The sequence below is a fragment of the Epinephelus moara genome, chromosome 22 (assembly GCF_006386435.1).
Source record: "Epinephelus moara isolate mb chromosome 22, YSFRI_EMoa_1.0, whole genome shotgun sequence".
Classification (NCBI taxonomy): Eukaryota; Metazoa; Chordata; class Actinopteri; order Perciformes; family Serranidae; genus Epinephelus; species Epinephelus moara.
The window spans coordinates 23,742,704-23,769,816 of NC_065527.1; the positions used below are offsets into that span (position 1 = coordinate 23,742,704).

General features: G+C 41.5%; 1 protein-coding gene across 2 annotated transcripts in view; it reads right to left on the reverse strand.

Moving 5' to 3' along the window:
* LOC126384298 (oxysterol-binding protein-related protein 10) overlaps positions 1–27,113 on the reverse strand; it is a 121,889-nt gene that overhangs the window by 31,412 nt on the left and 63,364 nt on the right. For both annotated transcript variants that reach the window (XM_050035268.1, XM_050035269.1), the window contains exons 6-7: positions 20,982–21,222; positions 14,014–14,144 (exon numbers count right to left, since the gene is read on the reverse strand). In XM_050035268.1, coding sequence (XP_049891225.1) covers positions 14,014–14,144; positions 20,982–21,222 — 372 coding nt within the window. The remainder of the gene's footprint in view (positions 1–14,013; positions 14,145–20,981; positions 21,223–27,113) is intronic.

The window sequence follows — 27,113 nt, forward strand, 5'->3', positions numbered from 1 at the left end:
ATTAAAAAAAATAATCCCTGCCTGGAGGACTGAGATAATTTAATAAATTGATGGGTTCACAACTGTGTGTATTTTTCAAGCTCAGCTTCCTCTGTAAATGTTAGGTGTGTTTTGAATGTCAACTTCCAGGAAGATACCGAAAAGCTTCCTAGGGCTTCCAGTTTGGCATTTATCTCCAGGCTACAGGTTATTTCTGCCTTACGCCTGTCATTTTATCTAAAATGTACGTGTGTGTTCACATAAATTATGGCTAACAGGCCTGCAAACCTCAGTGAGATGGAAAAGGTGACAGATCTGAGAACAGGGCCAAACTTTGCTTTGCTCTGCTTTCAATGAGTCACCTATACTGTACCTACAAATTCACAAAAAATCTCAGAGCTACAGTCAAATGATACTGAAGCAGAGCACAATAACCATGCTGAATCAGAGGGAAAATTGTGAATGAAAGCTGTGAAAGGGGACAGAAGTAGTGAAGACGCAAAGTCTGTCTCAGGTGCCAAAAAACAGGAAATACAATGCTTGAATAAAAAGTGGTGGCAAGCGACCTAAATATAACACAAGACACATAACTGCAGCATATAAATCACAGGCTTAACAATGCACCACTTGAATGGTTATGAATGAGAAAGAAAGAAAGCGTGCCAGAATCAGACCTCCCACTTCTTCAAAAAAATGAGGCAAGTGGGGCTGTTGGGTTTCAGTCCTCATGTATAAATCATAGCAGTTTCATCAGCGCAGCATCTAATGAGAGAATATGAAATAAAGCTGGTGCAGACATAGTGCCTCATTCACATAGACACATGCTTACACAGTGACACCAGTAACTGTACACAGGTTGTTCTTGGTGCGGACGGCCCTTTACCCTCGGTGGTGGTGTCAACCTGGAGCAACTAAACAAACATATTTTGAGACACTTAACACAAAACAATAAGACTGGGCTGTTTTGTTTGATGGTCTGGAGTCAAATGGTCATGCTCACATACAATAGCACATTGAGTCACTTGAGTCAACATCGGTTGGGGCTAAAGCAGTGATACTCAACTTACGGCCCCCCAACAGAGGTCTGGGCTAAGCTCCATGTCTAAAATCCTAGAAACGTCCCTGCTTACATGTGCCAGGCAGCTGCGACTGTCCCCTCGCTCCTGTCGTTCTGCAAAAGTGGCCCCCAGGGTAAAGCAAGCTGAGCATCCCTGGGCTACAAGTACAAGTTTGAAAAAGAAAAAACATACAGATGTTTGAAGGTAGAAAGAAATTAGCTTCAAGACATCTGTAGTCCGCTATTTATCCCTGCATGAAGCTAACGGCTGGAGGCTAGCTAACGTTACAACAACCACTACTAGTGTAACAACGCACTCACGTCATATTGTTTAAAACGTGATTACAAGCAGCTGAGTGGAGGAAAAAAAACAGTTTAAATCTGCCTCTAACTTGGATGACATAAAGATTTTTTGACACCGACATTATCTCCCACTTTAACTGTTTCGTCGCAAGGGCTTTGGTCCCTGTTTACTGCCTGTCAGCTTTAAATTTCATAGGTCTTTTTAAGTTTCCTTGGCAGCTACCATATCAACAAACATCCCAACAGGAAATACACCTGGACCTGTTTTATAATGTTTATGCTGTCAACACGTTGACAGCATAAAAAGTTAAAAAGTTTCTTTTTTCCCAGAAAAAAACTGTATTAGGATACAAATTCTTTCAGACTGCATTTGCAACCTGCCACAAAAATGTACCCCCTCTTTATAATGAACAGTCTCTACCCTACCATCAAGAGTTTTATTTTGTGTATACATTGAGCACGACATCCAAGCTACATTGGCTGATCTCAAAGAGCCAATCAACTGATGGAGCAGCTGATTGATGGAGGGGAGTCAGCTGATAGATCACATGATTCTTTTCTATGCAACCTATTGGCAAATCTCATTCAGGACGCCCTATTTAAACTGCTCTGGTCTGCCTACTGTTGCTGCTTCCTCTGCAAGCTGCTTTGCAACCCACCTCCACCCCAGCTCCTCCTTTTCATGCTGTATCTGACTTATCAATGTCATTTCTGTTTGTCATTGATGCTGCTCTGTTCTGTTTCAGGGGGATCTTTGCTGCTGCGCATGGAAGGGCAGTGAGGTTTGCTCTCTCTGCCTCAGGCTTTCCTCATTTGCACGTGGAAGGGCAGACAGGTGTGCTCTCTCCACCTTAAGCTCAGGCTTTTTTGTAAAGTCAATTATCAGGATGTCAATATAATATTAATGTATTGCCCTATGGTGAAGTTTCTACTTTTGTAGCATCAGTAATAGCGGGATATAGATTCTTTCAGACTACAATTTTAACCTGCCACAAAACAAATCCCCTTTTAGAGAGCATTTTCCTCTTTTTTCTGACACTCTATGGACCAAACAACTGATCAGTTAATTGAGTAAATAACCTCTTTGTATGTGTTTGAAAAACAATGAGAAGTTTTAATTTAAAGCATGACGATTGAGTGGTGTTTTTAATAGAAGTGGAGTGAGAGACACAAAGGAAAGTTATTTTCCAACAGGCATCTGACATTTCCAGTTTCCTAATCTAAATCTGGAGTTCAATAAAGAGAGTGGATTACAGAGAGTCATGGGTTGATATTTTCCACTCTGAGCTCAGACCTAAGAACACGCTGCTCTTTGATGTTTTCACTCCACCACTGGCGGGACCTTTATGCCTCTTAATAAGACTTAAGGCGTCATCATGTAATCACTTTTTATTACTTTGGCTCACTGCAGCGAGCAAGTTTAGAAACAAAACACGTATTATTAACTTAGTTCAAATAAGTTCATTATTCCACTGCAAGTTGCAGGTTGACCACAAACTCTAACTACAAAAATTATTAGACGCTGATGTCACTGACACTGTTAAAGCAGGCATGTCCACAGATGGGCTGGGCCTCTGAAAAGGTCCAGTAAATGGGCCCTCCACAAATTTGCTTCACTCATATCAGCCTCATGTACACAGTCTATGATATCAGTGCATACATGTAAAGTGAGAGACTTTCACAAAGATGTGGGCTCCATAGGCATTATCATAATCTTTCTCCCAGGTGGTGGTGGACCTGGTCGCTCCTTCACTGAGGCTATCTTGGGGCGTAATGTTAACTGTAACCAGAGGCATAAATAAAGACTGTGCAGGTGGTGTGGTTGCACTGGGGCCCATGGGGTGGGGGGCCCTTAGAGAGAACAGGCCCTCCCTTACAAGTACCTCAGATTGCCACCTCAGAAATATACCTGTGTTTCAAAAAACACTAGGGCATGAACTGGTCCTGCTGTAACAACCTTATGCCACTGTCTGTAATGTTATCCTCGTGGCTACAGTTTGCCTCTTCAGCGTGGCTGGAAGCAGCTTTCTGAGCTGACTGAAAAAAAGTTGGTCATGAGATGATTAGGTTGAAAGCCCTTTCCAGCTCCTTGCTTTTCTCCTCCTTTCTTTTCTGGCATCCAAATTTATAAATTGGTCCTAACATAGAAGGAATTCACTCCAATACCAGCTAGATTAGATCAGTGAATTTCTCAAGTCACATGGCCGGTTGTCCCTTGTTTTTTATGGTTGTGTACCAAAATCAAAAACAAACAAAAAGGGGAAAAAATACCCATACCATTTTCAGAAAAAGGGGTTTTCATCATGAAAGGCTATATTTTAGTATGCAACAATAAATAATGCTTACTCTTGTTGTTTAATAAGCAGTGGTGAATATTTTACACCGATCAGCCAAAACATTAAAACCACTGACAGGTGAGGTGAACAATATTAATCATCTTGTTACAGTGCAATATTCTGTTGGGAAACCTTGAGCTCTGACATTCATGTGGTTGCCTCCTGACACACCATGACCTGGCCTCCAAATACCCCAGACCCCAATCTGATCAAACATCTGTGGGACATGTTGTTACCCTATCTCAGAGTACTCCAAAGATCTGAAGCTAATGTGTTGGTGCCAGACACCAAGGGACACCCTCCAGAGGTCCTGTGTTCATGTCTTAACAGACTAGAGCCAAGTCAGGTCCAAGGAGGACCCACTGTGGATTGGGGGTACCTGTGGGGTACCAGCACGTCCCTCAAATGTTCGATCAGGTTGGGATCTGGGGTATTTGGAGGCCGATACCTTGAGCTCTTTGTCCTGTTCCTTGGGTAATTCTTGAGCAGTTTTTGGTCACTGCCATTGACAAGTGCTGTTGCAATGAGGGTCTTTACTTGGTCTGCAATGATGTTCAGGTGGGTGGAGCACCTCAAGTAGCATCCACAAGAATGCCAGAGCCAAAGGTGTCCCGATGGAGTATTGCACAATTAGTCTTGTGTTCATGTGTAACCCCCCCTCTGGCAGTGCAACAGACTGAAACAGCCTACTGAATCATACAGAAGAGGTGTTGCACATCAGAGGACTGTGCTGCCCTCTGCTGGACTAAAGAAGAAACACAAAGATAGAAAGAGGGAGAGATGAGTTTTAGCTCAAAATGCAGGAAAGGATGTCAGAGAAAAGAAATAACACCATCGTCTAATGCAACTCGGCCTATTTTGTTATAACTGTTATATTCTCTTTTTATAGAAAAAAATCAAAAATCAAATAGGTTCTATCTTTAATAGATAAACCTCAGCAATAAAAGCACTAAACCAACAGGCACACAGAGGAAGGAAGATTTCCTCTCCTTCTCTGCCTTTCTGTGTTCGTAAAGAACTGACTGACGGTTTGTCATTAACTCCCTGGTCTCCGGCAGCAGCTTTTATCCACAGTATTAAAGTGGACAGACCTAATATGTGGCAAGGGAGTGCACTGGTGCTGTTGCAAATGCATAAACCGACCTGATTTCTGCAAGCGCTAGCAATTTTCCCTCCATTTTCCCACAGTCACACAGAAGCCCCGTGCTCACTCTCTCTGGCTGCATACTAGGACTGAATATCAAACGCCACTGTGGTGCTACATAATTCAAATAGCAAACCTTTATTATTCTGGGGTAATGTATTTTCTTCGCTGCACTCAAGACTACTCACGAGATTACAGGGGAACTGGCAAAGGACCAAGATTAGAAATTGAAGATTAGATCAGGAACTGACCTTGAGCAGTACTGGAACAGGATATTTTGTCCATCATTTAAGGTGGGGTGACATCTGAGCAATAAATACTGAAATCGCAGCTAAAGAAGAACATTTCATTAAAACCATTACTAATGCAAGTATATTCTCTTCTCTCTATTGTGGGCTGCATACTAAAAAGAAAAATTAAATACCATTTCCTGACGTAGTCACCAAAGCATTTTGCAGTTAACTCTATGTGCACTGTGTTTACCTTTCACAAGATCAGATCAGATCTAACTTAAGCATGCCAAACAATACACATCAGACAAATTATCACGTCAAGAACACACACAATGTCCATCACTCATTATCTAAACATCAACCACAGCCCCCCTCCCCAGCCTTCATCTGCAAAATGTACCTCAAAGAGACACAAATTGACCTTTAAAGAGATGCAAAATGCCAACAAAGGCATGCAAAGGAACTAGAGAGAGGCACAGAGAGGCTACAAGGAGATACAAAAAGACAACAAAGACAAATATACCTCAAAGAGACATAAATTGACCTTAAAAAGATGCAAAACAACTACAAAGAAACGCACAGGGACTACAAAGAGGTGAAGAACGACAACAAAGATGCACAAAACAATCAAAAATGACACAAATTTACCCCAAAGAGATACAAAATGACTTCAAGAAGACACAAAGTGACTACAAAGAGATGCAAAAAAAAAACTACAAAGAGAAACAATATGACCACAAAGAGATGCAAATGTACCCCAAAGAGACACAAAACAACTACAAAGAGACACAGCATGAACAAAAAAAGCATAAATATATCCCAAAAGAGACACAAAATTATTTCAAAGACGGCACAACATAACTACAACGCGGTGTAAAGGAACTACAAAGAGACACAGAACAACTACACAGAGACACACAACCACTCCAAAGAGAAACAAAATGACCAAGGCCTGTTGTTTCATAATCTGCCCACGTTTGATACAATCAACTCAAGGAAAATCTCAACCTTCTCATTTCCTTTACGTCAAGACAAAACTTTCAATCACTCTGACTGGACAGGGAGTAACCAGATGGATGACGGCACTGAATCTCATTAAAAGATAAATAAATGTCAAGTGTGAACCTGGACCAATGTGCCTTGGCAATCTGCACTGAATCTCTTCCGTCTCTCTTGCCTTCTTCTTCAAACGCTGGCCAGAACATCTTTGAAGGCTCTAATGAAATCTGGTTCGAGCTGCAGGGCAGGGCCCAGAAACAGGCAGGAGGAGAGTGCAAAATATTGCAGAGCAGTGACGGGGTGAGTAAAAAGTCTAATTTTAAATGTGCCAAATGTGTCTGCTTCTCTTCTTTTTTTAAACAACACACAGATTTTCTACTTTGTGATTACAGTTAATGATATGGTACAGGGTGTTTTGGAACGAAAACTACAATTTCAGCTTTCTACATGAGGTCAAATCTGTTGGCACACCACGGATTTTGTTTACATAGTAATTTACTGGCTTTATTGTGTAAAATAATGTTTCAAAAATGAATGAAAAAAGAAACCCAAGGTTGGTTTTGATGGCCTGTATTTTGTGTCTTGGATACAGATTAAATTCTAATATGAGACTATGTTAAAGGAGGAGGAGTCTCTTGATAGAATACATGCAGTTTTGTTGAGTTTGAGTTGAGTTTTCTGAGAGCAACAGAACAAGCTAAATATACAACATATATGGTGAACTTGTCAGCAAGCAGTTGTCCATTTATAAATCAATCAGGGAAGAAACAAAATTAGTTTCTGGCCACTTGACGATTTTAAGTCCAATATTCTCTCTACTTTTAGCACTGTTTTGGTCCCCACCAACGCTTTCACTGGGAAAATGTTTATTGAGGTAATAAATCAAGTGAGAAGTAGGGCCATTTCCTCAAGGAATTCTATACAACTGCAACCTGTGGAGTCGCCCCCCGCTGGTCATTAGAAAGAATGCAGGTTTAAGGCACTTTTCAGATGAGTAAAATAAGCCCTTGGAGTGAACCAAAGCAGTAAAGTCGTGCACCATAAAACCAAAACAATGAGCTGAAAGACCCTAAAGCACTACACTAAACTGAAGGGGTGATGATTCTCTGTGGGAAAATTACCACAAGCGACACCTTTTACTTCACACAGTCATTTTCCTGCTGTTAATAAAAAAAAATATGTTAAGCTTTAACTTTTCTGGTTAATTTAAATTTGTCTGGATAACAGTTTAATTCATAACTTTTCATTTTTTTGTTGTGGCTGCCTGAGTGATACAAGAAAAATGTCTCTCAATTAAAGGTTTTATGAGAGAATAAAAAATAGGTCTTCCTCATTTTGCTGCATGTCCCTTATAGGCCTCCATAGAAAGTCCCTAATGGTTATTTCTATAGTAACCCTTGTCTATTTGATCTTAATTTATGACAGGCATGACTTGGCATTCCTCATTACTTTGCTTACTAGAGTATCCTAATAAGAAACTTGGACAGGGGGCAGAAACATACTGACAGTGGCAGGAATGTCAGTGCAGATGGTTGGCTCAGGCCCCCTGAATCATAACTGCCATAACACTGTCTGAAATGTCTTTAAAACTGCCAAATCACCATTACGAGCTGCCTTCCCTTCTCTGCTCTTAATTGTGCACCATGAAGTATGTTGAACAGCTTGACAATTAGCTGTAAATGGGTTGACACTGCAAAGCCTAATGCCCATTTTACACTCATATGTCAATAGAAAATGATCATTAACATGACAAATTACATCTCTGCGCCTCCAGATTAGACTGCTGCCAGCGCAGTGAAGTCCCTCGTGGCAGTGAGGCAGGGTGCTGCTTCACTGCTCACATGAAGGGTAAAATGTCCCTCTCTCCCCTGTACCTCGTTTTGTGGTTAGATTTAAACTGTTGTCAGCCCATTATAACAACAGAGTCTTATGACATGTAATCACACAAGTTTAACATTTGACAAAAGGGCTATTATGAGCGGGCGTGGCAGCAAATGCTGCTGAGATGACACTTGCCCCATTAATCTTTATCTTGTTATTCACAGCTGAGGATTCCATTATTCTGCCATGTATGAATAATAGGATGACAGAGGATCAATGTGACAGAGGTGTTACAGAAAAAAATGACCCTGATGTTTACACGATGCTCAAATAAACAACAAATGTTACTTTTCTGATATTGGCAGTTGTTTTTTTTAGTTGCTATAACAACCTCTACTGGCAGAGTCCCATACTGGAGCAGTTTAACTGAAACTGAGGCCCTGTCTGCATGTATACACATATTTTAAAAACGTTTTATCTTTGTTCTGTCCACACAACCTTTGTTTTACAAAATATCTCCGTCCACACTAGAACCCAAAGCGACCATAAACACTTGCAGGTGTTATTTGCTTACAGCAGTCTCCCCTCGTCACAAAGGTAGTAAAGTGTACAAGCTTATGTTACTTTTTTCTACACACCTACTAGAAATCTCATCACCAATAATTCCCCTTCAACATCAGGATGAAGGAGCTCACTCAAATATACCAGTGATGCTCTGGACATGCAAAAGCTTTCTTTCCACTATTTTTAATTTTTTAATTTTTTAATTTTAATTTTACATACTTTATTAATCCCCGAGGGGAAATTCAATTTTTCACTCTGTTTGTCAATTACACACAGGTCCGAACACACACATGCACAAACTGGACCTATACATGCACTAAGTGGAGAGATGTCAGAGTGGGCTGCCCATGACAGGCGCTCCGAGCGGTTGGGGGGTTCGGTGCCTTGCTCAGGGGCACCTCGGCAGTGCCCAGGAGGTGAACTGGCACCTCTCCAGCTACCAGTCCACGCTCCATATTTTGGTCTGGACGGGGACTTGAACAGGCGACCCTCCGGTTCCCAACCCAAGTCCCTATGGACTGAGCTACTGCCGCCCCACTATCTGCTGGTTTGACCTAGCCTGGCGTTGCCAGACCCAATTCGCAAAACGCGAATGGGTCTAGACACAGAGTGTACATTTCCTCTATTCCCGAGGGGCAGTATCAACGGCTGTTGCTCAAAGTGCCCCTTCACGCAATTGGAAAGACGGAAAATCAATCAGAGTAAACGAAATGTGTGACGTAGGCTAGCACAACGCCACTGTAAACAGACCAGCAAGCTGCAGCAGAGGTGAGCTGTGATGATGTCTGGGAAAGAGTGTTGCCGTCTTTGCGGATTTCCTCCTCACTGTGGACTCCGAGTTGCATGGCTGTGATTCCCAGCTTGGTCGCTTCCCTGACCTGCTCCTCCATGAGAGCAACTAGCGGAGAAACAACAATAGCCACTGGGTTTTCACTGAGTCCCATCTTTTTCCCGATCAACGGAGCCAGTTGGTAAATTAAACTTTTACCAAACCCCGTAGGAAGGACAGCAAACACATCCTTTTTTTCAATAAAAGCTTTCAGTGCAGCCGTTTGCTCTGCTTTTAAAGAAAATTTACATTCCAGTTCGTTCAACACATTTATCATCGCAGTTTCAAAATCAGTAGCCATGTTGGTTGTTGATGTTGATGGTTCTAGCGTATGTTCATTACAGAGAGCAATAATGGGCATGCAGCATGTATTGAGGAGATGACGTCATTGTTTCCTATACACTTTATCTAACATGTCCACACAGATAAACAGTAACCAGAGTCTTGAAAAATCTGCATCTTCGAAGGCATTTTGAAAAATCTCAGTTTTAGTGACCTCAAGCTCCATTTGTGTGAGGACGAGAGGCCCAAACATGGAGGAAATTATCTGTTTAAAAAAATATCTACATACGTGTTGACAGGGCCTGAGTGCGTTTACATGGTCATGAATAACTGATCATGTTTGTGTGTTTGAACACGTAAACACCATTGTCTGTTTTCAGAAACCCAGATAACAAAAACCTGAATATGCTACCTGGAGTACTCCGTAAGAAACCAGAATACTGTTGCATGTACACAGACACAGCTTCAGTCAAGTGACGTAACAGAAACACAAACAGTGGCAACAGAAACTGAGTTTTGTCTTTTGGTAATGAAAGAGGCTGCATATCTTTATCCATTGCTCCCCTTAGATATGAAGAGGGAGACGGATGGAGCCTCCTGTCTGTACTCTGCGATCTCATTCCTATTTGAGCATGTTTTATGACAGTTTACGGATACGGACGAAACGGAACAGTACCATCAGAGACCACAAGGGCATTGTAGCATATGTCAAGCAAGATATGACCATAAGAGATGAAGAAATTGAAATAAATGAATCAGTAATATAGTGTTATAAAGCGTCCACGTGTTGCAATGGCTGCACAGACCACCATCGTCCACAATGCTGTCTCAGGTCTATAACCCTAATAAACTGGTTAGGCATTTCTGTGGTAATGTGCTCAATGATACAGGGTCATCCCTATGTTCCCCACTTAACCCTGCAAAAAAGCTTCTATGTTCCCCGCTTACACAAAAAAGGTTCTATGTTTGATACTTTACTACCAAACATTCTAAGTAATTGTTTATTTACTCTCAGGCCGACTGAGTGTTTTACTATTTTTAATTTTTCCTCTTGTGGATTAATTAAGAGGTTGTTTCTTTCACTGGTGACACTTGTTTCTTCCTGGCATAAGGGACAATGAAATTAATTTGACGTCTACACTTTTGTGAATCCTGTTTCCTTGTTACTGTAATTATATATTTAACAACACCTTTGCTCACACTCTTGTTTACAGAGTAATCAGCTGCTATTTTATGGCATTTTAGGACTGTATTTATGTGTTTTTTCATGCTGATTGCCTTATTTCTTTTGTGAAACACTTAATGACACTCTAATCTTGAGAGGTGTTACATAAATAAAGGTAATTACTAACTGTGGAAATACAAAAAAGAGAGGGAAGAGGTGTTTTAAGCATGTAGTAAATATCTTAATGTCTTTGAAAGCCATTGATTACAAAACAATCATCTTTATATCTTTAATCGTCCATGTGTAACAGTTAACCTTTTGGGAACCACCTTTCTCTCAGTCTGCCTAATATTCTTCAGCTACAGATTATGATTCTCTATATTTGCAGTTTGCTGTCTTTACAATGCATTGTGGTATACATGGAGGAAAATGTTCCTCTAATGGGTTCGTACAAAAATGACAGACTTAGTGCAGAGTCCAGTAAGTCTAGAAACACATACTTAAAGGACTGAAAATAAAACCTCATCATTCACAGGGGGTTAAAACAAATACAAATTCTTTCCTGTTGAGTGGATGTTGTTCTCTGCAGTTAATAATCAGAACTGTAACTAAATTATTGAGACATCTGCTCTTCATTTGGGACAAAGAGAGGAAAGTCCTCTAAGACTCTCATTTCCACTGGGGCCACTTTCTCTCAACTTGACTGGTACACATTCACGTCAGTGTCACTGGCCTCTACTTCCTGTCACTGACACAGGGTGGTCCAGTGGACAGTCAGACAGCCTTTCTGCAGCAAGCAGGAATTCATGAGGCCTCCTCCTGGGATCGGCTCAGTTCCAGCTCTATACTTTGTGACCCACTTATTTGACAGCAGCTCTGTTAAACTTTCAGAAGCGATGAGTGCTTCCCTCGCTGGGCAACAAGAGCAAACATGAGAAAATAAAAAGAAAGTGGGGCAGGAATCCAGAAAACCACTTCCTCAGCATCGTCATCGTGTTTCTGAGTCCACTGGAATGAATGAGTTGTTTATTTCATTCACATTTTTCATACTGTTCCCTATCTTGGAAATAGCCTTTTGCTTTTAATCCACTTCACTATGGCAACAGAATCAACTTTTAGAGTTCAGAAAACATCTACAATCCATCATAGTATATTTTTAGTCTGTTTCATTGTTTCTCCTCCAGGCTGTGTTTGGTCATGTGTGTGTGTGTGCGTGCGTGTGTGTGTGTGTGTGTGTGTGTGTGTGTGTGTGTGTGTGTGCATGATTGAGTGTGTGTATCTTTATGTCTACAGCTAAGCTTGCAAACTACTGGACCAATCAGCCTCCTATTTTGTATGCACATTTATGACTGTATGCTCAAGGTCCTCTCGTGGCTTTGGTAATTCACAATTGTTGAAAAACCTTTTTTATTGACTGTTTTATACCGTCATTGACTGCTGCCTCTTCACTCCTCTTAACCGGCCTGTAGGAGCCATACGTTTTCCAGAAATCATCTCAGCTAAAAACAACAAACCTTGCTGTCTGTTGCACGCCACATTCTAACCTTTGTCATGGCTCAGAAACTGATATCCTTAGAAAAGTTTGGCCACATTTTGACTGGAGCATCTGCAGATTATATCCATACCCAATATGTTACGGTCTAGCAAAGTTAGGCACGATACAAGATGAATTAGTCCCCCAGTGCGTCCTTCCAATTCGAATCCTACAGAGGCTAGGCAAGACTCCCTACTAGCATCTGGTGAACATACATTGGAGCAGGCTAGCAGGTGTGCGTCATTCTGGCAAATTATGCACAAAGAATCGTGGGTACTTCATGCCCGCTGAGGATACACACATGCATCCGTTAAAATTATCTGAAGGAAGGACTCAGTACTCAGTAGAATTTGAAGGATCTTTGACATAGGAACAGACCTTCGGTAGAATTGGATGACCTCCTTGATATTCAGCTATTTAAGGATCCTTCCAAGACTTTGAGAAGCACCAACTGTTTTTGTTATTTTTACCACCATCTTGACGATAAGGGAGCCAGGAGGGACAATTCTAGTGGAAACAGTCTCTGCGGTCTGCCTGTGATCTGGTTTTGTTCCATCCAACGTACGGCATCATACACTGGGTGCGTGTCAGATGTGATGGGTTTTGTGTGCCTGATTCTGTATCTCCAGTAAACAGTATGTTTAAAGCCTCCTGAGATGAATATTCTGTGAACATAATCAGTGGGGTGCATTATGTGCTGATTGTATCATTAGAAAATCAGATCACAGCAGTATTTACTCGTTCAAACAGTATTTTCCTTTTTCATTCTCCGGTGACACTCAGATCCTCTGTCCATTCCAATGGACGCAAATATTTAAAAAGGTTAAAGCTATAAACCTTTCATATGATTTTTTTGACATGTATAAGTGACATGGCAGCTTGTGTTTACTTTAACCACGGTTTAAACACAAATTATGTCTAAAATGTGACTTGTGCTTCCTCCTTGCCTCATGGTCGGCCGTGCTTGTTGTAAAAGGGGGCGTGGTTCTACTGCAGTCCACTTTAGATGACATAGAACACTGAGATTGGCTTTTGATATCCTATAAGTCTGTGCATTTCAGTGGAGTCAGATGACAGTCTAGATATCCTAGAAAAGTTATGTCCGTTGGAATGGATGGGGCATCTGAACAGGGTAGGTAAACGACTGTGATTCGCTTGAAGTGGGTCGAGTCAGCTGGAAATCTGTCTGAGCAGGAGGGGCACAAGACACATCTGCCAGAGCAAATAAAACATGAGCTCATAGAGTCATCTGGTTCCCCAGCCTCTTGTCATGGTAGACTAATGTTTCAAACGCCTGCCATAGAAATGCAATGCACCTGGTTCAATTCCAGATGGTGACCTTTGCTGCATATTATACTCTTTCTATGTTCCCATGTTTCCTGTCTATAACTACACAGCCACTATTCAATAAAGGCAAAACATTGCAAATAAAACCTCCACGTCCCACGCTTGTGCCTTGCTGCATGCACTTGACATCTTGGACAAAAGTGCCAGCAAAAGAGTAAATCATTTTCTTTACAACCATCCAACAAACACCTGCCTTGACAACATCCTGAACAGTAACCTGTCAGAGATCTCTCCTATTTAGAAATCACAGAGGACAATATTTCAGTTTTAATATCTCCCAGATTAATTCTGCACCCCCAAAATGGTCTGGTCCCACATCTGAGACACTAAACTCTGACAGACCAAGACAACAGGGGAAAAGAGGGATGAGCAAGACGAAAGAGCGAGGTGATATTTGACAACATGACGTAATGTTCTCACCTCAGCACCATGGGATTGACTCCTTTTCCTGAGGGCCGGTGAGGGCTCGGCTGATCGCAGAGGAGTCAGACCTCCGTTCTTCAACTGCTCCCCTGAGGGCGACTTTGGTACAGTCCACACAGGAACACCATCTGAAACACGACAAGGTTAGTTAACAATAGTGAGGAGGAGACACATGGGGTTTACTGCTATCTGATTTGTACGGTTGATTTGTGTGTATCAATGCTTGATTTCAGGTTGGAGGAAATTGATAATAAGAATATAAGAGGGGCCAGGGAGACAACTCATATCACTCTATATCTTCTTCAATATAAAGGTTCTCATACTGAACTGAGGGTGTGTTATTGGCAGAGACTAGACATCAGGATATTGTGTGTGTGCCTGTGTGTGTCTGTTAAAATTTAATATTTGTTCATTCGTTATATCCCTGGCCTGACATATTGACTCAGCTAAGGTCACACATACAGAAATGATGATTCACTTTGACTCTGAGCCACAGGCGATAAAACGTTCTGCAGGAATATGCAGTCTGTCTCTCGCTGTAACTGAGACTTGATACTATTTAATGCCAGTTATTCTATAAGCATTTAAAAATCAATACATAATCTGAGAGTACTTAGCCTCTGCTGTCTTCACCTACAGGGAACTGACTGTCAGAGGTGATGATTCAACTGTTTGGAGGCCATAGTTTGCACTGTTAAGCAAAATCCTTATAAATGTCTTTCAGTTAGTGTTGTGGGGTAACTTTAACAACTGTTACTCTTAGAGATATATGCTAATGTAAGCATGCTAACATGCTCAAAACGACAATGCTAACATGCTAAGTTAAGCACGACCACATAGTTTGTAACTGCAGGCGCACAAAAGACTTCCACCAACTGAGCCAGCTACTTTCACTTTAGCTCTCCAATAAGTTGCATGGAGGGAAAACCATCCAATCAATCAATCAATCACCAATCTTCTAGACTTTCCAAATGTTATCGGACCATATGGATCAAATCCTATAGTCATTTCATGGGCTTCTGAAGCTCAAAAAATGTATCCGGATGTCTCTTTTGTTTTGCCATGTAAGTCTATGGGAAAAGTATTTTTGGGCTGCAGGGCATCACGTAACAGATGTGTTGATACTACAATTACGAAAATTGGCTTCAAAGCCTGGTGCACTTCCCGGGAGCTTTAATATAGAGAGTAACAAAGTCTACTTAGGATGAGATTAAGAGATGCTGGATTCACAAAACAAGCACAGGACTTTCATCCAGGAGACTGGTGTTTGTGTCCCATTTGAAACCAAGTTATTATTTTAACAACCTAGTATGTCGTAGTAAGCCTTTGCCACATGATGTACATAGACATATGCTGTGTGACATTTATTACGTGAGATATGTCATGTTACGATAGTTTAGTAACGAACGTCCTTATTTTGAGCCAGACCAAATTTTTTTTTATCTAAACCTAACCACAGAATTTTGGTGCAACTGCAACCATTTCACTTTACCCATGTGTTTAAAATTGCACTGGCAAATGGTCATATAGAAGCTATTTTGCCATTGTGGGTTGACTTGTTGCCACCATTATAGTTTGCCATGTTAGAATGCAAACATTTGCTATGCTATGCGAAGTCTAGCTGAGGCTGATGATAATGTCAATAATTCTGCAGGAAAGTTTTGGACAAATGGAAATTTTGACCTAATGCTGGAACTGGAGGATCAGAGTTATTGCAATTCATCAGGAAATTAACATATTATAAATTTACAAAATTCTGCTGTCTAAATCAATACCTTTCAACATCAATTTGATTATTGTACCTGTGATTTGGCACATATTAGTCACAATATAATACAAAGATATTATAAGGAGGAAATTTTTTTTTAATATTGTCATATCGATTTCAATCACACAGCCCCACATCTAGCAGTTGTTAATTTTAAAGTAGCCTCAGCTTGAATTACTGGTCAAAGAAAATTATGCAACGTTTTAAGGATGAAATTCTCTTAACTCATGCCAAACACAGGCAAACTGCATTACCTAAGAGGAACTAGTCATTACAACACTGACTAATGAAATGCTCCTTACTGCATATCTGCTCAGCCTCAAAAACGGACATCAAATTCAGTCACCGCCTCTGACAGCCTGCGAACAATGTGCTTCACTAATTCTGTATTTAATACAGAGCCATTGCACTGATCTGAAATTATCTCCTGTATGAACAGACTCATCAGGAACTCATCTAAAGATAATGTGATCAACAGTCACTCACATTAAAAAACCAAGCTGCAAGTTTCCTCTTTAAAAGCTTCTTATATACATCACAGTAGTAGATCACATTTCAAAGTACTGTTAATGGAGCGGTGCCACAGACCCTTCTCCTCTCCAGCCCCCACGCTCAAACTGAGTTAAAAGTCTAATGCACCAAGAGGCCGTTCTTTGATATCCATTAGTGAGAGGCAAGCTGTGTTGACACAGGTCGACATGCTGGAGAGCCTGAGGCGAGTCTGTCTTGACAAAATGAGCTGAAATAGCCCTCAGGCCGAGCCTCTGCTTCGGTCAACTGACAGTTTGACTGACAGGAACCTGAAAAGTGTTAGTGAACCTCCTCCAATGATATACAACGGAGACATGAGCAGGGGTGGCTCTGCCCAAAGGCGAGTGAAGTGTGAGTGAGTTGTAAATACAGTGAAAATTGAATTTTTTGAAAAGGTTACTCTTGAGACATTTTGAGGTTAATAGGATCCTGAGAGGTCATTTCAAGATAGAGTTTTAGGGGGAAACACATCTGGAAATGGTTTTTACAAGTAGCTGATTTATAAACACAATTTATGACAGATGTCACAATGAAGCACCAGAAGTAGAAACACTCAGTGAGCAGGGGGGATGTCTGGGCCATTGGATAGAGGCATGCAGGTGAATCAAAAGGCTTTCGCAGGTCAAACAGTGGAGAGACAAACATTCATGCAGTAGATGTTTCCAATGGCTTTACCTTCCATTTCTGGGCTGTGACATCAGATTTTGCGGTGCTCTTACCCTACAGGTTCATCTCGTCCCTTTTATTTACAATTACAAATGTTTCCGTCTTTATGTTAGTCTGCAAGGTGGCAAGTTTGCAAAGTAAATTTCCTTTATGGATTTTATTTCCTTAAAGGAAAATGTTCTGCATGTGGGGTGAAGGAGACAAAGGGTTGGGCTTCAAGCTCTTTATGGTAGTGACAGAGGGGAGCAGCAGGGATCCTCCGTGATCAGCTGATAATATTCTGTCTGGTTTGTGACTGGCAGGTTTTTGGTGGGAGTTTACAAAGATCCTTCAACTTCCTTGACTGTCTTTGTGATTGCTAGAGCTGACTCAGACAAGCTGCTCTGGTTTTGTAGTAATAGGAGCCTGGAGGGACTAACGTGCCAGCCAAACTCAGTCCAACCTCATGCTCGGCTCCCTACCAAATAGCTTTCTTGCCCATGCAGTGGCAAAGCTTTCCCGTGTGGGCGTAACCATTCAACCAACCAACCGACCAGCCAGCCACTCCCTTTATCAGCTGCATCAAATCTGGATGCTGCTCATGCCGGTGAGCCACACTACCCATTACTCGGAAAAACCGAGGTTCCTAACAAAAAACTCCTCACTGAGGTGTGGGGGGTACATGCCGGAAGCGGGGAGCAGCTGGACCCCCACAGGATTTGTCAGCCAGGCAGCGGAAGGAAAGAGGTTTGTACTTGCGGCCCGGTGGTCCCACTCCACACCACCCCCTATCTGACGAACAGGTACAGGGCAGCGTGACTGTTGGCGCAAAGAGAAGACCAACAAACTGTGAGGACCGACAGATATGCGAGGATCCAGCACCCACCCAAACCCAGACCCCAAAAGGCCTTCCCAAAGTCATAGATGGACCACAACTTCTTGGCTTAAATACTCCACCAAAAATATGCACCTGTAGGGCTTAAAAGATGGAAGCCATTGTCAGTTTAGATACAGCAGTTACAATAGATTCCAACAAAAAGTCACGCCAAAAACATGTGCCATAATTATCCATCCACTCTCCACTGCTTATCCAGGTTCAGGACTCGTTGGCAGCAGGTTAAGCAAGGCGAGCCCATACGTCCTTCTTCCTACCCTTGTCCTTCCTGGGTCTTTCTGGGGGATTCTGAGGCATTCCCAAGCTAGATGGGATATCTCTTCCCTTCAGCAACTCCTGGGTCTGCCCTGGGTTCTGCTCCCTGTTGGACATGACTTGAATACTTCCACAGAGCATTCAAATCAGATGCCCGAACCACCTGTTATGACTCCTTTCAACAAGAAAGAGGAGTGGTGCAGACAGCGTGATGGCAGACAGCGTAATCACTTGCTAAGGCATGTGGCAGCCAAGCCGGAGTCCATCTCATTAACGTCCCCCAAAGTAAAAGATCCTCATATTGTGTCGGTGTGTTACGGTGGCTTTCTGCTGCTGGTTGTCACTTGTAGGCTACCTGAACAGCTGGAAGTTAGAACGAAAGTACATCAAGTCGTTGCTTTCGAGACAATATACCAATTCGTCCAGTCATATTGGTGTAAAAAAGCCGGTTTTCAGAATGTTGCAGACTGGCACGTTACAGGAAGTTGCAAGTTTCAACTCATCCCTAAGCTTTGGTCTTTATACTGTGTTCAGACAGAAAGGGATGTGAATTAGCAAGGGGCAGCGCAAACTGAGACAAAGATGCATCCACCCTTATTCCAGGAATTTATCTATTTAAACTGAGACATTTCAGGAGATGCCAAGTTCCTGTTACATTCTGCGATCCCTCAGATGCTGGGCTGCACCACATACAAGGGAAGCTTTGTTCCTATCTAGCTTACAGCTAACATCTGTACAGTTGGTACATCAGCTGTGCGGGGGTGAAAAACATGGACTGCATGAAAGGTCCAGCAATCATATTCACTTTCTCACTCACTTTCTGTTTAAACACACTTTTAGGTTGAGTCCAGACACCCTGCGAAGGAAACTCATTTTAGTCACTTGTATCCGTGATGTAATTCTCCTGGTCATTAAAGGTATACTGGGCAGGTTGTTTCCTAAAACACAAGGTACAGTCTCACACAGAAGTAATCCCTCTCAATCATCTCCCATGACCCACTAGAAGTGTGTGGTAGTGTATTTATCTACAGAGATTCTCTGCCTGTATTTTCTGGGGACGTTCCTGGGCATAGCGTGCAGGTGAGGTTGGGACTTCAGAAAAGGTAGCAACCAGGTGCCGGACTGTAAGCAGCACAGATCCAAGACAAAGCTACAAAAGTTGCAGATACCAAGGTACTGGGGGATACTATTTATAAAAAGTAACCAGAAATTCCTGCAAAGTAAACCTTGAACCCAAAAACATCCACAGAAACTTCCAAACAACTTCTACAGCACAATCCATGCCAACACCTTACTTGGATCGTTTGGCTACAGATAGTTTATAACATGTGGTATTTGTAACATGTGAACAGCTTAATATTTCAGATTCAACAATTCAGCTGTTTCACTTTGCCTTAAGAGCTTTATCTGTGGAATATAAGTGACTATGCAGTGATTTGTCACATATACTATATAGATAAATACAAACAAAGTGAAACAGTTGAAATTTGATTCTCAACTAATAAGCTGTTGAAATGTCACAAATACTATCTGTAGGCAGACTATCCAAGTAAAGTGTTACCAATCCACTTCTTCAGTATATTTCAAACAATCCTCATATTGGCAATAAAGAAGTAGCACATTTAGTGCTTTATAAGCCTTTTAGTACCATTAAGTCCATTTTGAATATCTACCTTTCCATGACTGGTCCAGCACAGCTAGGCCTTCTAATGGGGCCTTGAGGCTAAACTGTTGTCAACAGCAGAGATGTGGAATACGCTGCACGTGTTTGAAAAATTCCTAAGGGCAAACGACACATTGTTTGCCTTGACTTATGGGATCCATTGTAACTGCTGCGGATCCAAATTGACTACATCTGCCATCTTACACCAAAGAAGCCAGCTACACATTTCAGATCCATCTTTCAAGCCTACAGGCAGTGAGTGTCTGTTGCTCGATAGATTTTCAATGGAGTATTACTTTAAATCAGTTCTACTCCTCTTTTCTGGAGAAAACATCTATGGTGTTGTTTTACAGCAACTTGGAGACTGTAAATGGATGATAAGTATTCCACTGTACTTGGGAAAATAGGATTAGTCCACAACGTTCACATCGTTTTAAGAGAGTTAATTGTTGCCCTGTATTTGGGCGTCTACCTTCCACCTTTTGGAACTGTTCCCTAATCCTTATCCTTGGTGTTATGCCAATAGAACCACCCTCAGTCTGCAAATGGTTTAAATCGAAACAACTTTATTGGATCCATAGTGATCTGGCACAGAGAGGGTTAAACATGGCAGAGGTCTGACATTTTAGGCACCAGTGTGGATTCCTTTGGCAAAGACTTAATCCTTTGAGGAGATTTAGAAGTGCATAGTATTAGTCATTATATTTATCTCATTCACACAGACTGATTTTTTTTCGGACATGCATGTAGACAGACAGTCTGAAATGCTTTCAAGGATTCTGTAAATAATGTTGACAATAAAATCATGTTCATACACACTTCACATTCATGCTTGTACTTGGCACAACCATTTTAAGGAAGTATTGGCATTTCAATGCAACTGACGACATTGAAGAGACACAGTAATGAATTGGAAACAACAGAATACCACTAACAACTACAAACTATGACAAAAAAACATAGATGGAACGAATAAAACAATTTAACACACAAATGCAACATTCAACAGCATTTACTACAAACATTGAAGTTCATGGTACCCATCAGGCAGGGACAAGAGCCACAGTCCAGCTGCCCCAGCTGGCCCTTGCCGCTGGTGCTGGGCTCTGGAGGAGGAGGAGGGGACTGGAAAGACAAGAGGGGTGGGGGAGATGGAGGGGTCGGGGGCTCCAGTAGCAGCACTGGAACGGGGCCAGGGGCGGACTCACCGGAGGGGGCTCCGTGGGTGGCGTAGTTGCACTGGGAAGCTTGGGACTGAGGTGGTGCCTGGCTGTGGCTCTGGGTCTGCTGGAGGATGTTCAGGCACTCTCCAAGGCAGCTGAGCGTGGCGGCCGACGTGGCTTTGAGCAGCAGCAGGTCCTGGTCCAGACAGGAGAGGGGGCCTCTGGTGGGCAGAGAGTCAATGGACTGGACTAGGTTTTTCTGTTGGCCCTCGGCTTGGGACATCACCTGGCGGACAACAGGGATGCACAGAATTAAAACGCATGATCAACAGCCACATTACTCAAACTACCACTGAGCCTCTGTTGCACAGAGGTAGATCAGATCATTTCAAATATAATATCTTAGGGATGTCCTGATCAAGATTTTTTGCCCATGATGCAAGCCATTTTATACCGAGTATCTCCCGATACTGAGCCCTGATCTGTTTCTGTCTTGAGAGAATCTCAATACTTTAAGAGAATATCCTCCAATGTTTGTTGCGTCGATGCAGCCTTTGCCCAAGTTACCTGAATGGACTGTATTCCGCTGATTTTCGTCTTCTGTACGTCTGTAGCGCAGATACATTAATAAATTACTCTTACTGGCCGCTTGCTTGTGGGGCAAGATAGTCTCTCACACTGAGCTGAAATAAATCGAGTGCACATAACTTAGGTAAATAACATAAACAGTCTCACACTGCAGTGCAGAGTGGCTCAGCCCCAGCTCTTACACAAAAGGAATGGAGAGACAGACAGACAGCTGATGATGGCTGCACTCATGTTGCATTGCTGTACAGAAAATCTTTGTGAGAAAAACAGATGTGTGACAGCTGCCTTAAAACAAAGAATCGGATCAGGCTCTATACAGCACAGTGTAGCTGATCCTGATCAGTTAAGAAATGCCCTGACTGACCCTGAGACCAACCTCTGAGATCAGATTGGGATATCTCTATTACATAGTATCAGTTACTCACAGGGTACAGTGTGGATGCAGATGTATATTAGCTGAGGCAATGAGTCCTGTCACTGCATCTCTCAGCCAGCCTTACCAGACAGTACTCTAAGCCACATTGTATTAAACATACAAAAATAATCTTGGTCACTGAATTCTATGAAATCACTACTAGTGAGTTACTTTCAGTGTCTCATTTAATATATCAGAAACTAAAGACACTTTTCCTTTAGCTCTCACTGTGCACTGGCAGGGTTCGCTCCTTCCTGATGTTTGCGGTCCCATTTCTGTGTGTTTTTAACTTTTCACTTTAATGAACAGCCACTTCAGGCACTTCAGTTGGCAATTACATGCTCTGGCCTTTAAAAGATAGGGCTGGTGGTATTTTATGTTTTTCTCAGTCCCATTCTTAAAGCTACAGCGGCAAACTTTTACAAAAAATAACTTTAATTACTACCTACTTAACCTTTATTCCTGTGAGAAGATCAAAACCAACAATATGTCTTATTTCTCTGAGCCAGAGACCATTGTTGTCCAGAAACGATTAAAAAGACATCAGTGATGATTGTGATGAACATGGACACAGAAGTTTAAGTCAATCCCATGTCATAAATATTCAGTATTGCGACAAATGTGTAGCAGGCCGAAGCTGAAAGTAGTCCCAAACAAATGCACCATTTACTCTACTTTGATTAAAGTCTGCTAAAAACTACAACGCCCAGCTGTTTTTAGAAATGATTCGGCTTTTTTTAGATGATGAAACTATAGATCTGTGGTGCAGTAAATATTTATGTCTTCAGCTGGAACCAATGTGATCTACCCCATCTGGGCTGAGGACCACAGATGGGGTAGAGAGTTCAGAAAGTATTAAGAGATGGACCAACATAACTTTAAATTTTGGTCATTGCATGAGACTTGTTGAGAATAAGAAAAACAGAGTAGCTCCAGCTTCATTCCTTAATGTCATCATCAAATCCTCAAAAATAAGTTTGTTTTGCATGTTAGGAAACTCTAATTTTCATAAACTGAAGTTTTACAGCTGCTCATTGAGGACATTTTGGTCTAGCACACAGAAGGTAGACTGTAAGTACCACTGTCATTGGCCACTTATTTCAGACGGTTACACACAGGACACCTCTTGCCATTTCCAAAGCCCCCATCACAGCCTGAAACTAGTTTCGCACAGCCAGACCTATGTCCACATTTCATTTTAGCCCTATGTGTGAAACAACAACAATTTTCAAACAAGCAACCTAGACACTAAAACCTCTTTGAATCTTTTATGTAGCGTTTGCTCGCCTCCCCACATGCAAATGTTCCACAAAAACAAGTTCCCTCCCGACACTATTTTGCAAGTGCACTGTCACTACATCCTGGACTTGGAGCCATCCAAGACGTTTGTGGTTGGTTGATAGAAATACAAACAAACCAGAGCGTTAATTCTGGGTTCATCCAGACTTTAGGGCTGCCACAGGCCAAGATACAGTAGGTCTGGCTATGCAAGCCAAGGACATCTCAATCTAAATAAAAATTTTCATTTACATTTTGGAAAATTCTGTACAATATAATTTAGAGTTTGTACATGACGTCCATTCACACAACCAGGAATGCAGATACAGATGCAGACACATCCCCGAATTGTTGTCCGTAGTACAACAGAAAAGGAAGTGTTCAGTGCATCGCAAGAAGAGATTAAAATGGATATGATTTCATTTGATTCAGCTATATTTCAGAGCTGCAACGTCCACAAGATTGGAGAAATTAAGGATTTACAGCGTGCCGTACCTATGGCAACGCCATCACGTGGTCTGGATATCCCCGCCCATTTCTATTACAAAACAAAAGACGAATGTCCCCAGACTCCCATTCTGAAGTAAAGGAGGCCGGTCACACGAGACTAGGCGTATCCCTGCTAGGACCTTGCGTGGTCCTCGACTGGAATAAGATTGTGTGCGTTTACAGTGTAATCTAGACATGCCCTGTCAGGAAACCAGTGGCTGAGAGTTGGCTAGTAACTGCGTGGCTGTGGGCTGGAACCTGAAAGGCCTTCGGTTGGGAGGGGAAATTCTAGGTGGCTGCCATCTGTGCACTCATGACAGCAACACATACGAATGTGACACCATATCTTCCACCATCTTATACATCTATACTGTTTCACTTGTGCGTAGGAAGTGTCACAAATTAGCATTAATTCTTGACTTCTTGACTTCAGGCAACAGCCATCTGCTCCGAGACAGCAGTGCCAAAAAAGAAACTGCTGAAACTCTTCAAACAAAAAAGAAGTTCTCCCCTGTGCTTCCACAGACGTACGGAACATTCCTTACTGAGAATTATATCTGTATGACTCACCTATCAGAGTCGAAATGTATCACAAAAGGAAGAAGACAAAGGCAGTTCTAGCTAGCGGGTAATAAACTTCTCTCGGGGCTAATGAATCTGGGTTGTTTATCAGCCTGGAAATGTTGTATTCATTAATATTGTATGGCTTCACAAGCACTCGTCCTCCGCACACACTTCAATAGCACATCTGTTTCCCTGCATCAGTACACAGAGCTATTTTGGAGTCACTGAGAGCTGTTGCAGTGAGGTTATATGTGGCGTAGACATTCATGTAAAAGATTTTTTTTTAAAGCACAGAGCTTGTCCAATTATTCAGCGATTTACTCAAGCCGGATGTTGAATTCCTCAGGCAGATGAAGCTCAAATTTTTGTCTCCAGTGCTTGTTATAAATAGATTCTTAGTGTTCAGTGTACTGATACCGGATCATTTTCATAATGCCCTTCAAATAATGAGCACTTTGATTTCACACAAGCATCTCTCTTTTTTTCTTTTTTTTATTTACAGCTACAAGCCTCAAGACATGTTTCTGCATCCCATTCATGATCGACATAATTTTACTGCACTTTATGAGGTCATAAAGCGCTTAATGTAATCATTTATTGCCTTTATTTATTACACTGCGTCAAGATATCATGGTGAACAATTTTCATGCCTAAGTGATGAGTTAAATCCAGTGTTGGGGAGTAGTGAACTACATGTCATTAAACAACTAGTTTAAATACATTTTTCAGCAGCTTGCTGGTAGTTCTGCTACATTCATATCTGCAGACTTATTCAAGTAGTTAAATTACTTTTTTTTGCCATTTTTTGCACAGTTAACTGAAACTACAATCAAGTTTGGGCTATAAAAGGAAAGGTATGATTTCTAATTTTTATTTTACCATTGCTTCTTTACTGTAATTGAACCCTCTTTGACCTTAATACAGTATTGATTATTGCTATCTATTAACAAATGATCAGAAAAGTTGTTGCATGCTGTTTTTAAAAGTGAGTAATCCTGTTTGGCACGAGATCATCATGTATGTACAAATGTATTTTGGTAAATTTAGGATTTTGGCTTTACAAAAGTAAGTGAGCAAAACTATACCTATAAAAACTAATAGCCACTTTTAGTGAAACAGGCCTTTAACATACTGAGAATATGGATAGACAGCAGAGAGATGGAGTATGCTGTTTTGAGACCTTAAACATCTGGTCACAAATAAAATTCATAGTAAAGCCTGACAAATACTGTGTTGTTGTTGTTGTTGTTTTAGACAAATAAGGATACCAGAAAAATTCTAATGATGAAAAATTTCCAGTACAGAGCTTTTATTTTGAAATGCCTGCTGTAGAATGAGTGAATAACGGACAGCTACTTAACAGAGACAGCAAACAAGCTTGACAACACGGCCAAACGTAAGTATGACACTGAATAAATGGAACTGTGTGGACCTTGAGCTAATGACTAGGGAGAAATCTGGACCCCTTGGCTGGACCAGTTGGGAAGTGCTGCTCTTAACTGCTTAAAAATATCTTTGACTTTTCTGTGCTGCAATTTTTTGTCACCTATCAGACAAATATAACACAGAAACTCAGAATCTGTGATGAACTAATACTGGCTGAGATAACAAACCACCTGAGCCGAGCTGTGTTACAAGTCCCTTTCATATAAATTTTATTGATCAGGCTCTGATTTGTAGCACTGTATCTGCTATAAATCCAAGCCGATCACAGTTTCAGTGTTTCTGTGAAGAGGCAAACTACAGTATTTTTCCAACCACCTGTTAAGTCCACAGGATGAGTGTTTCACATTAAATAGATACATCCTGGGTGGGGTAAAAGCACCAACCATACATTTATTATTTATTTTTTGTCCTCTTAGCTGAGTCACACATTTGTCCACATGTCTTAATGTAGGCTTATGTTTTGCTTTTGCTTTGTTTTATGATGAATGTTTTACATTAGGAGGGCCACCTGACAAGCCCTAAGGGTTTTTTTTGGCTCCTCCCGCACACTTTTTTTTTTTTAAGTCATCGTTTTTATATGTGTCGATACTGTATGTATTCTGTTTCTTTTTATTGACATCCTGTACTCTTTTTCTTGTGTGCAAATAATTAAAATTAATCAAATAAATAAATAACCTCGGGGGCTGAAAAATGAAGCCAAGAGAGACAGAGCGCAACGCATCATAATCTGAAAGCCACGTCCCCAAAGGGGAAACGAGGCCCGCTTTCCCCTTTGGGGGCGTGGTTTTCAGATTATGATGCGTTGCGCTCTGTCTCTATGTGGAAGTGCCAAAAACTGCAGCTCTTTGATTCTGCCACTTTAGGCTGAGGCCAGAAGCCAGTCAATCCCAAAGACCCCTATATTCATATGCTCAACTCTACAGCAGAAATAAACACGTTTGCAACCTGGTACGAAAAATGGTTTTGGTCTCTACGGCTAATTTTGACATTCAGACATTACGGCTTTATGCATTATTAAGGGCGTGGTTGCTTTGAGTGGCTGTCTGCTAAGCATTACCACAGTCTATGAGTCAGAGCCACCCCTCGCTCTTCCACAGCTACACCATCCCATCCAAATATGTCACATTTGACGCCAAAAAACCAAGACAGTGGCGTCCAAACTGCCAAACTCAAGGCTCCAGGAGTCACAAACCAATGGGTGACATCACAGTGGCTATGCCCATTTTCTTATACAGTCTATATATATATATATATATAGTTATATATATTGTGGGGCATTGCTTTGTAAGTACATCTAGTCACATGTTGATATTGAAGCTTTGGGAAAATGGTAGCAAGGCTGCAAAACTACCAATATCACTCACTTCTATGTGAGTGTGTGCAACACGGCAACACAG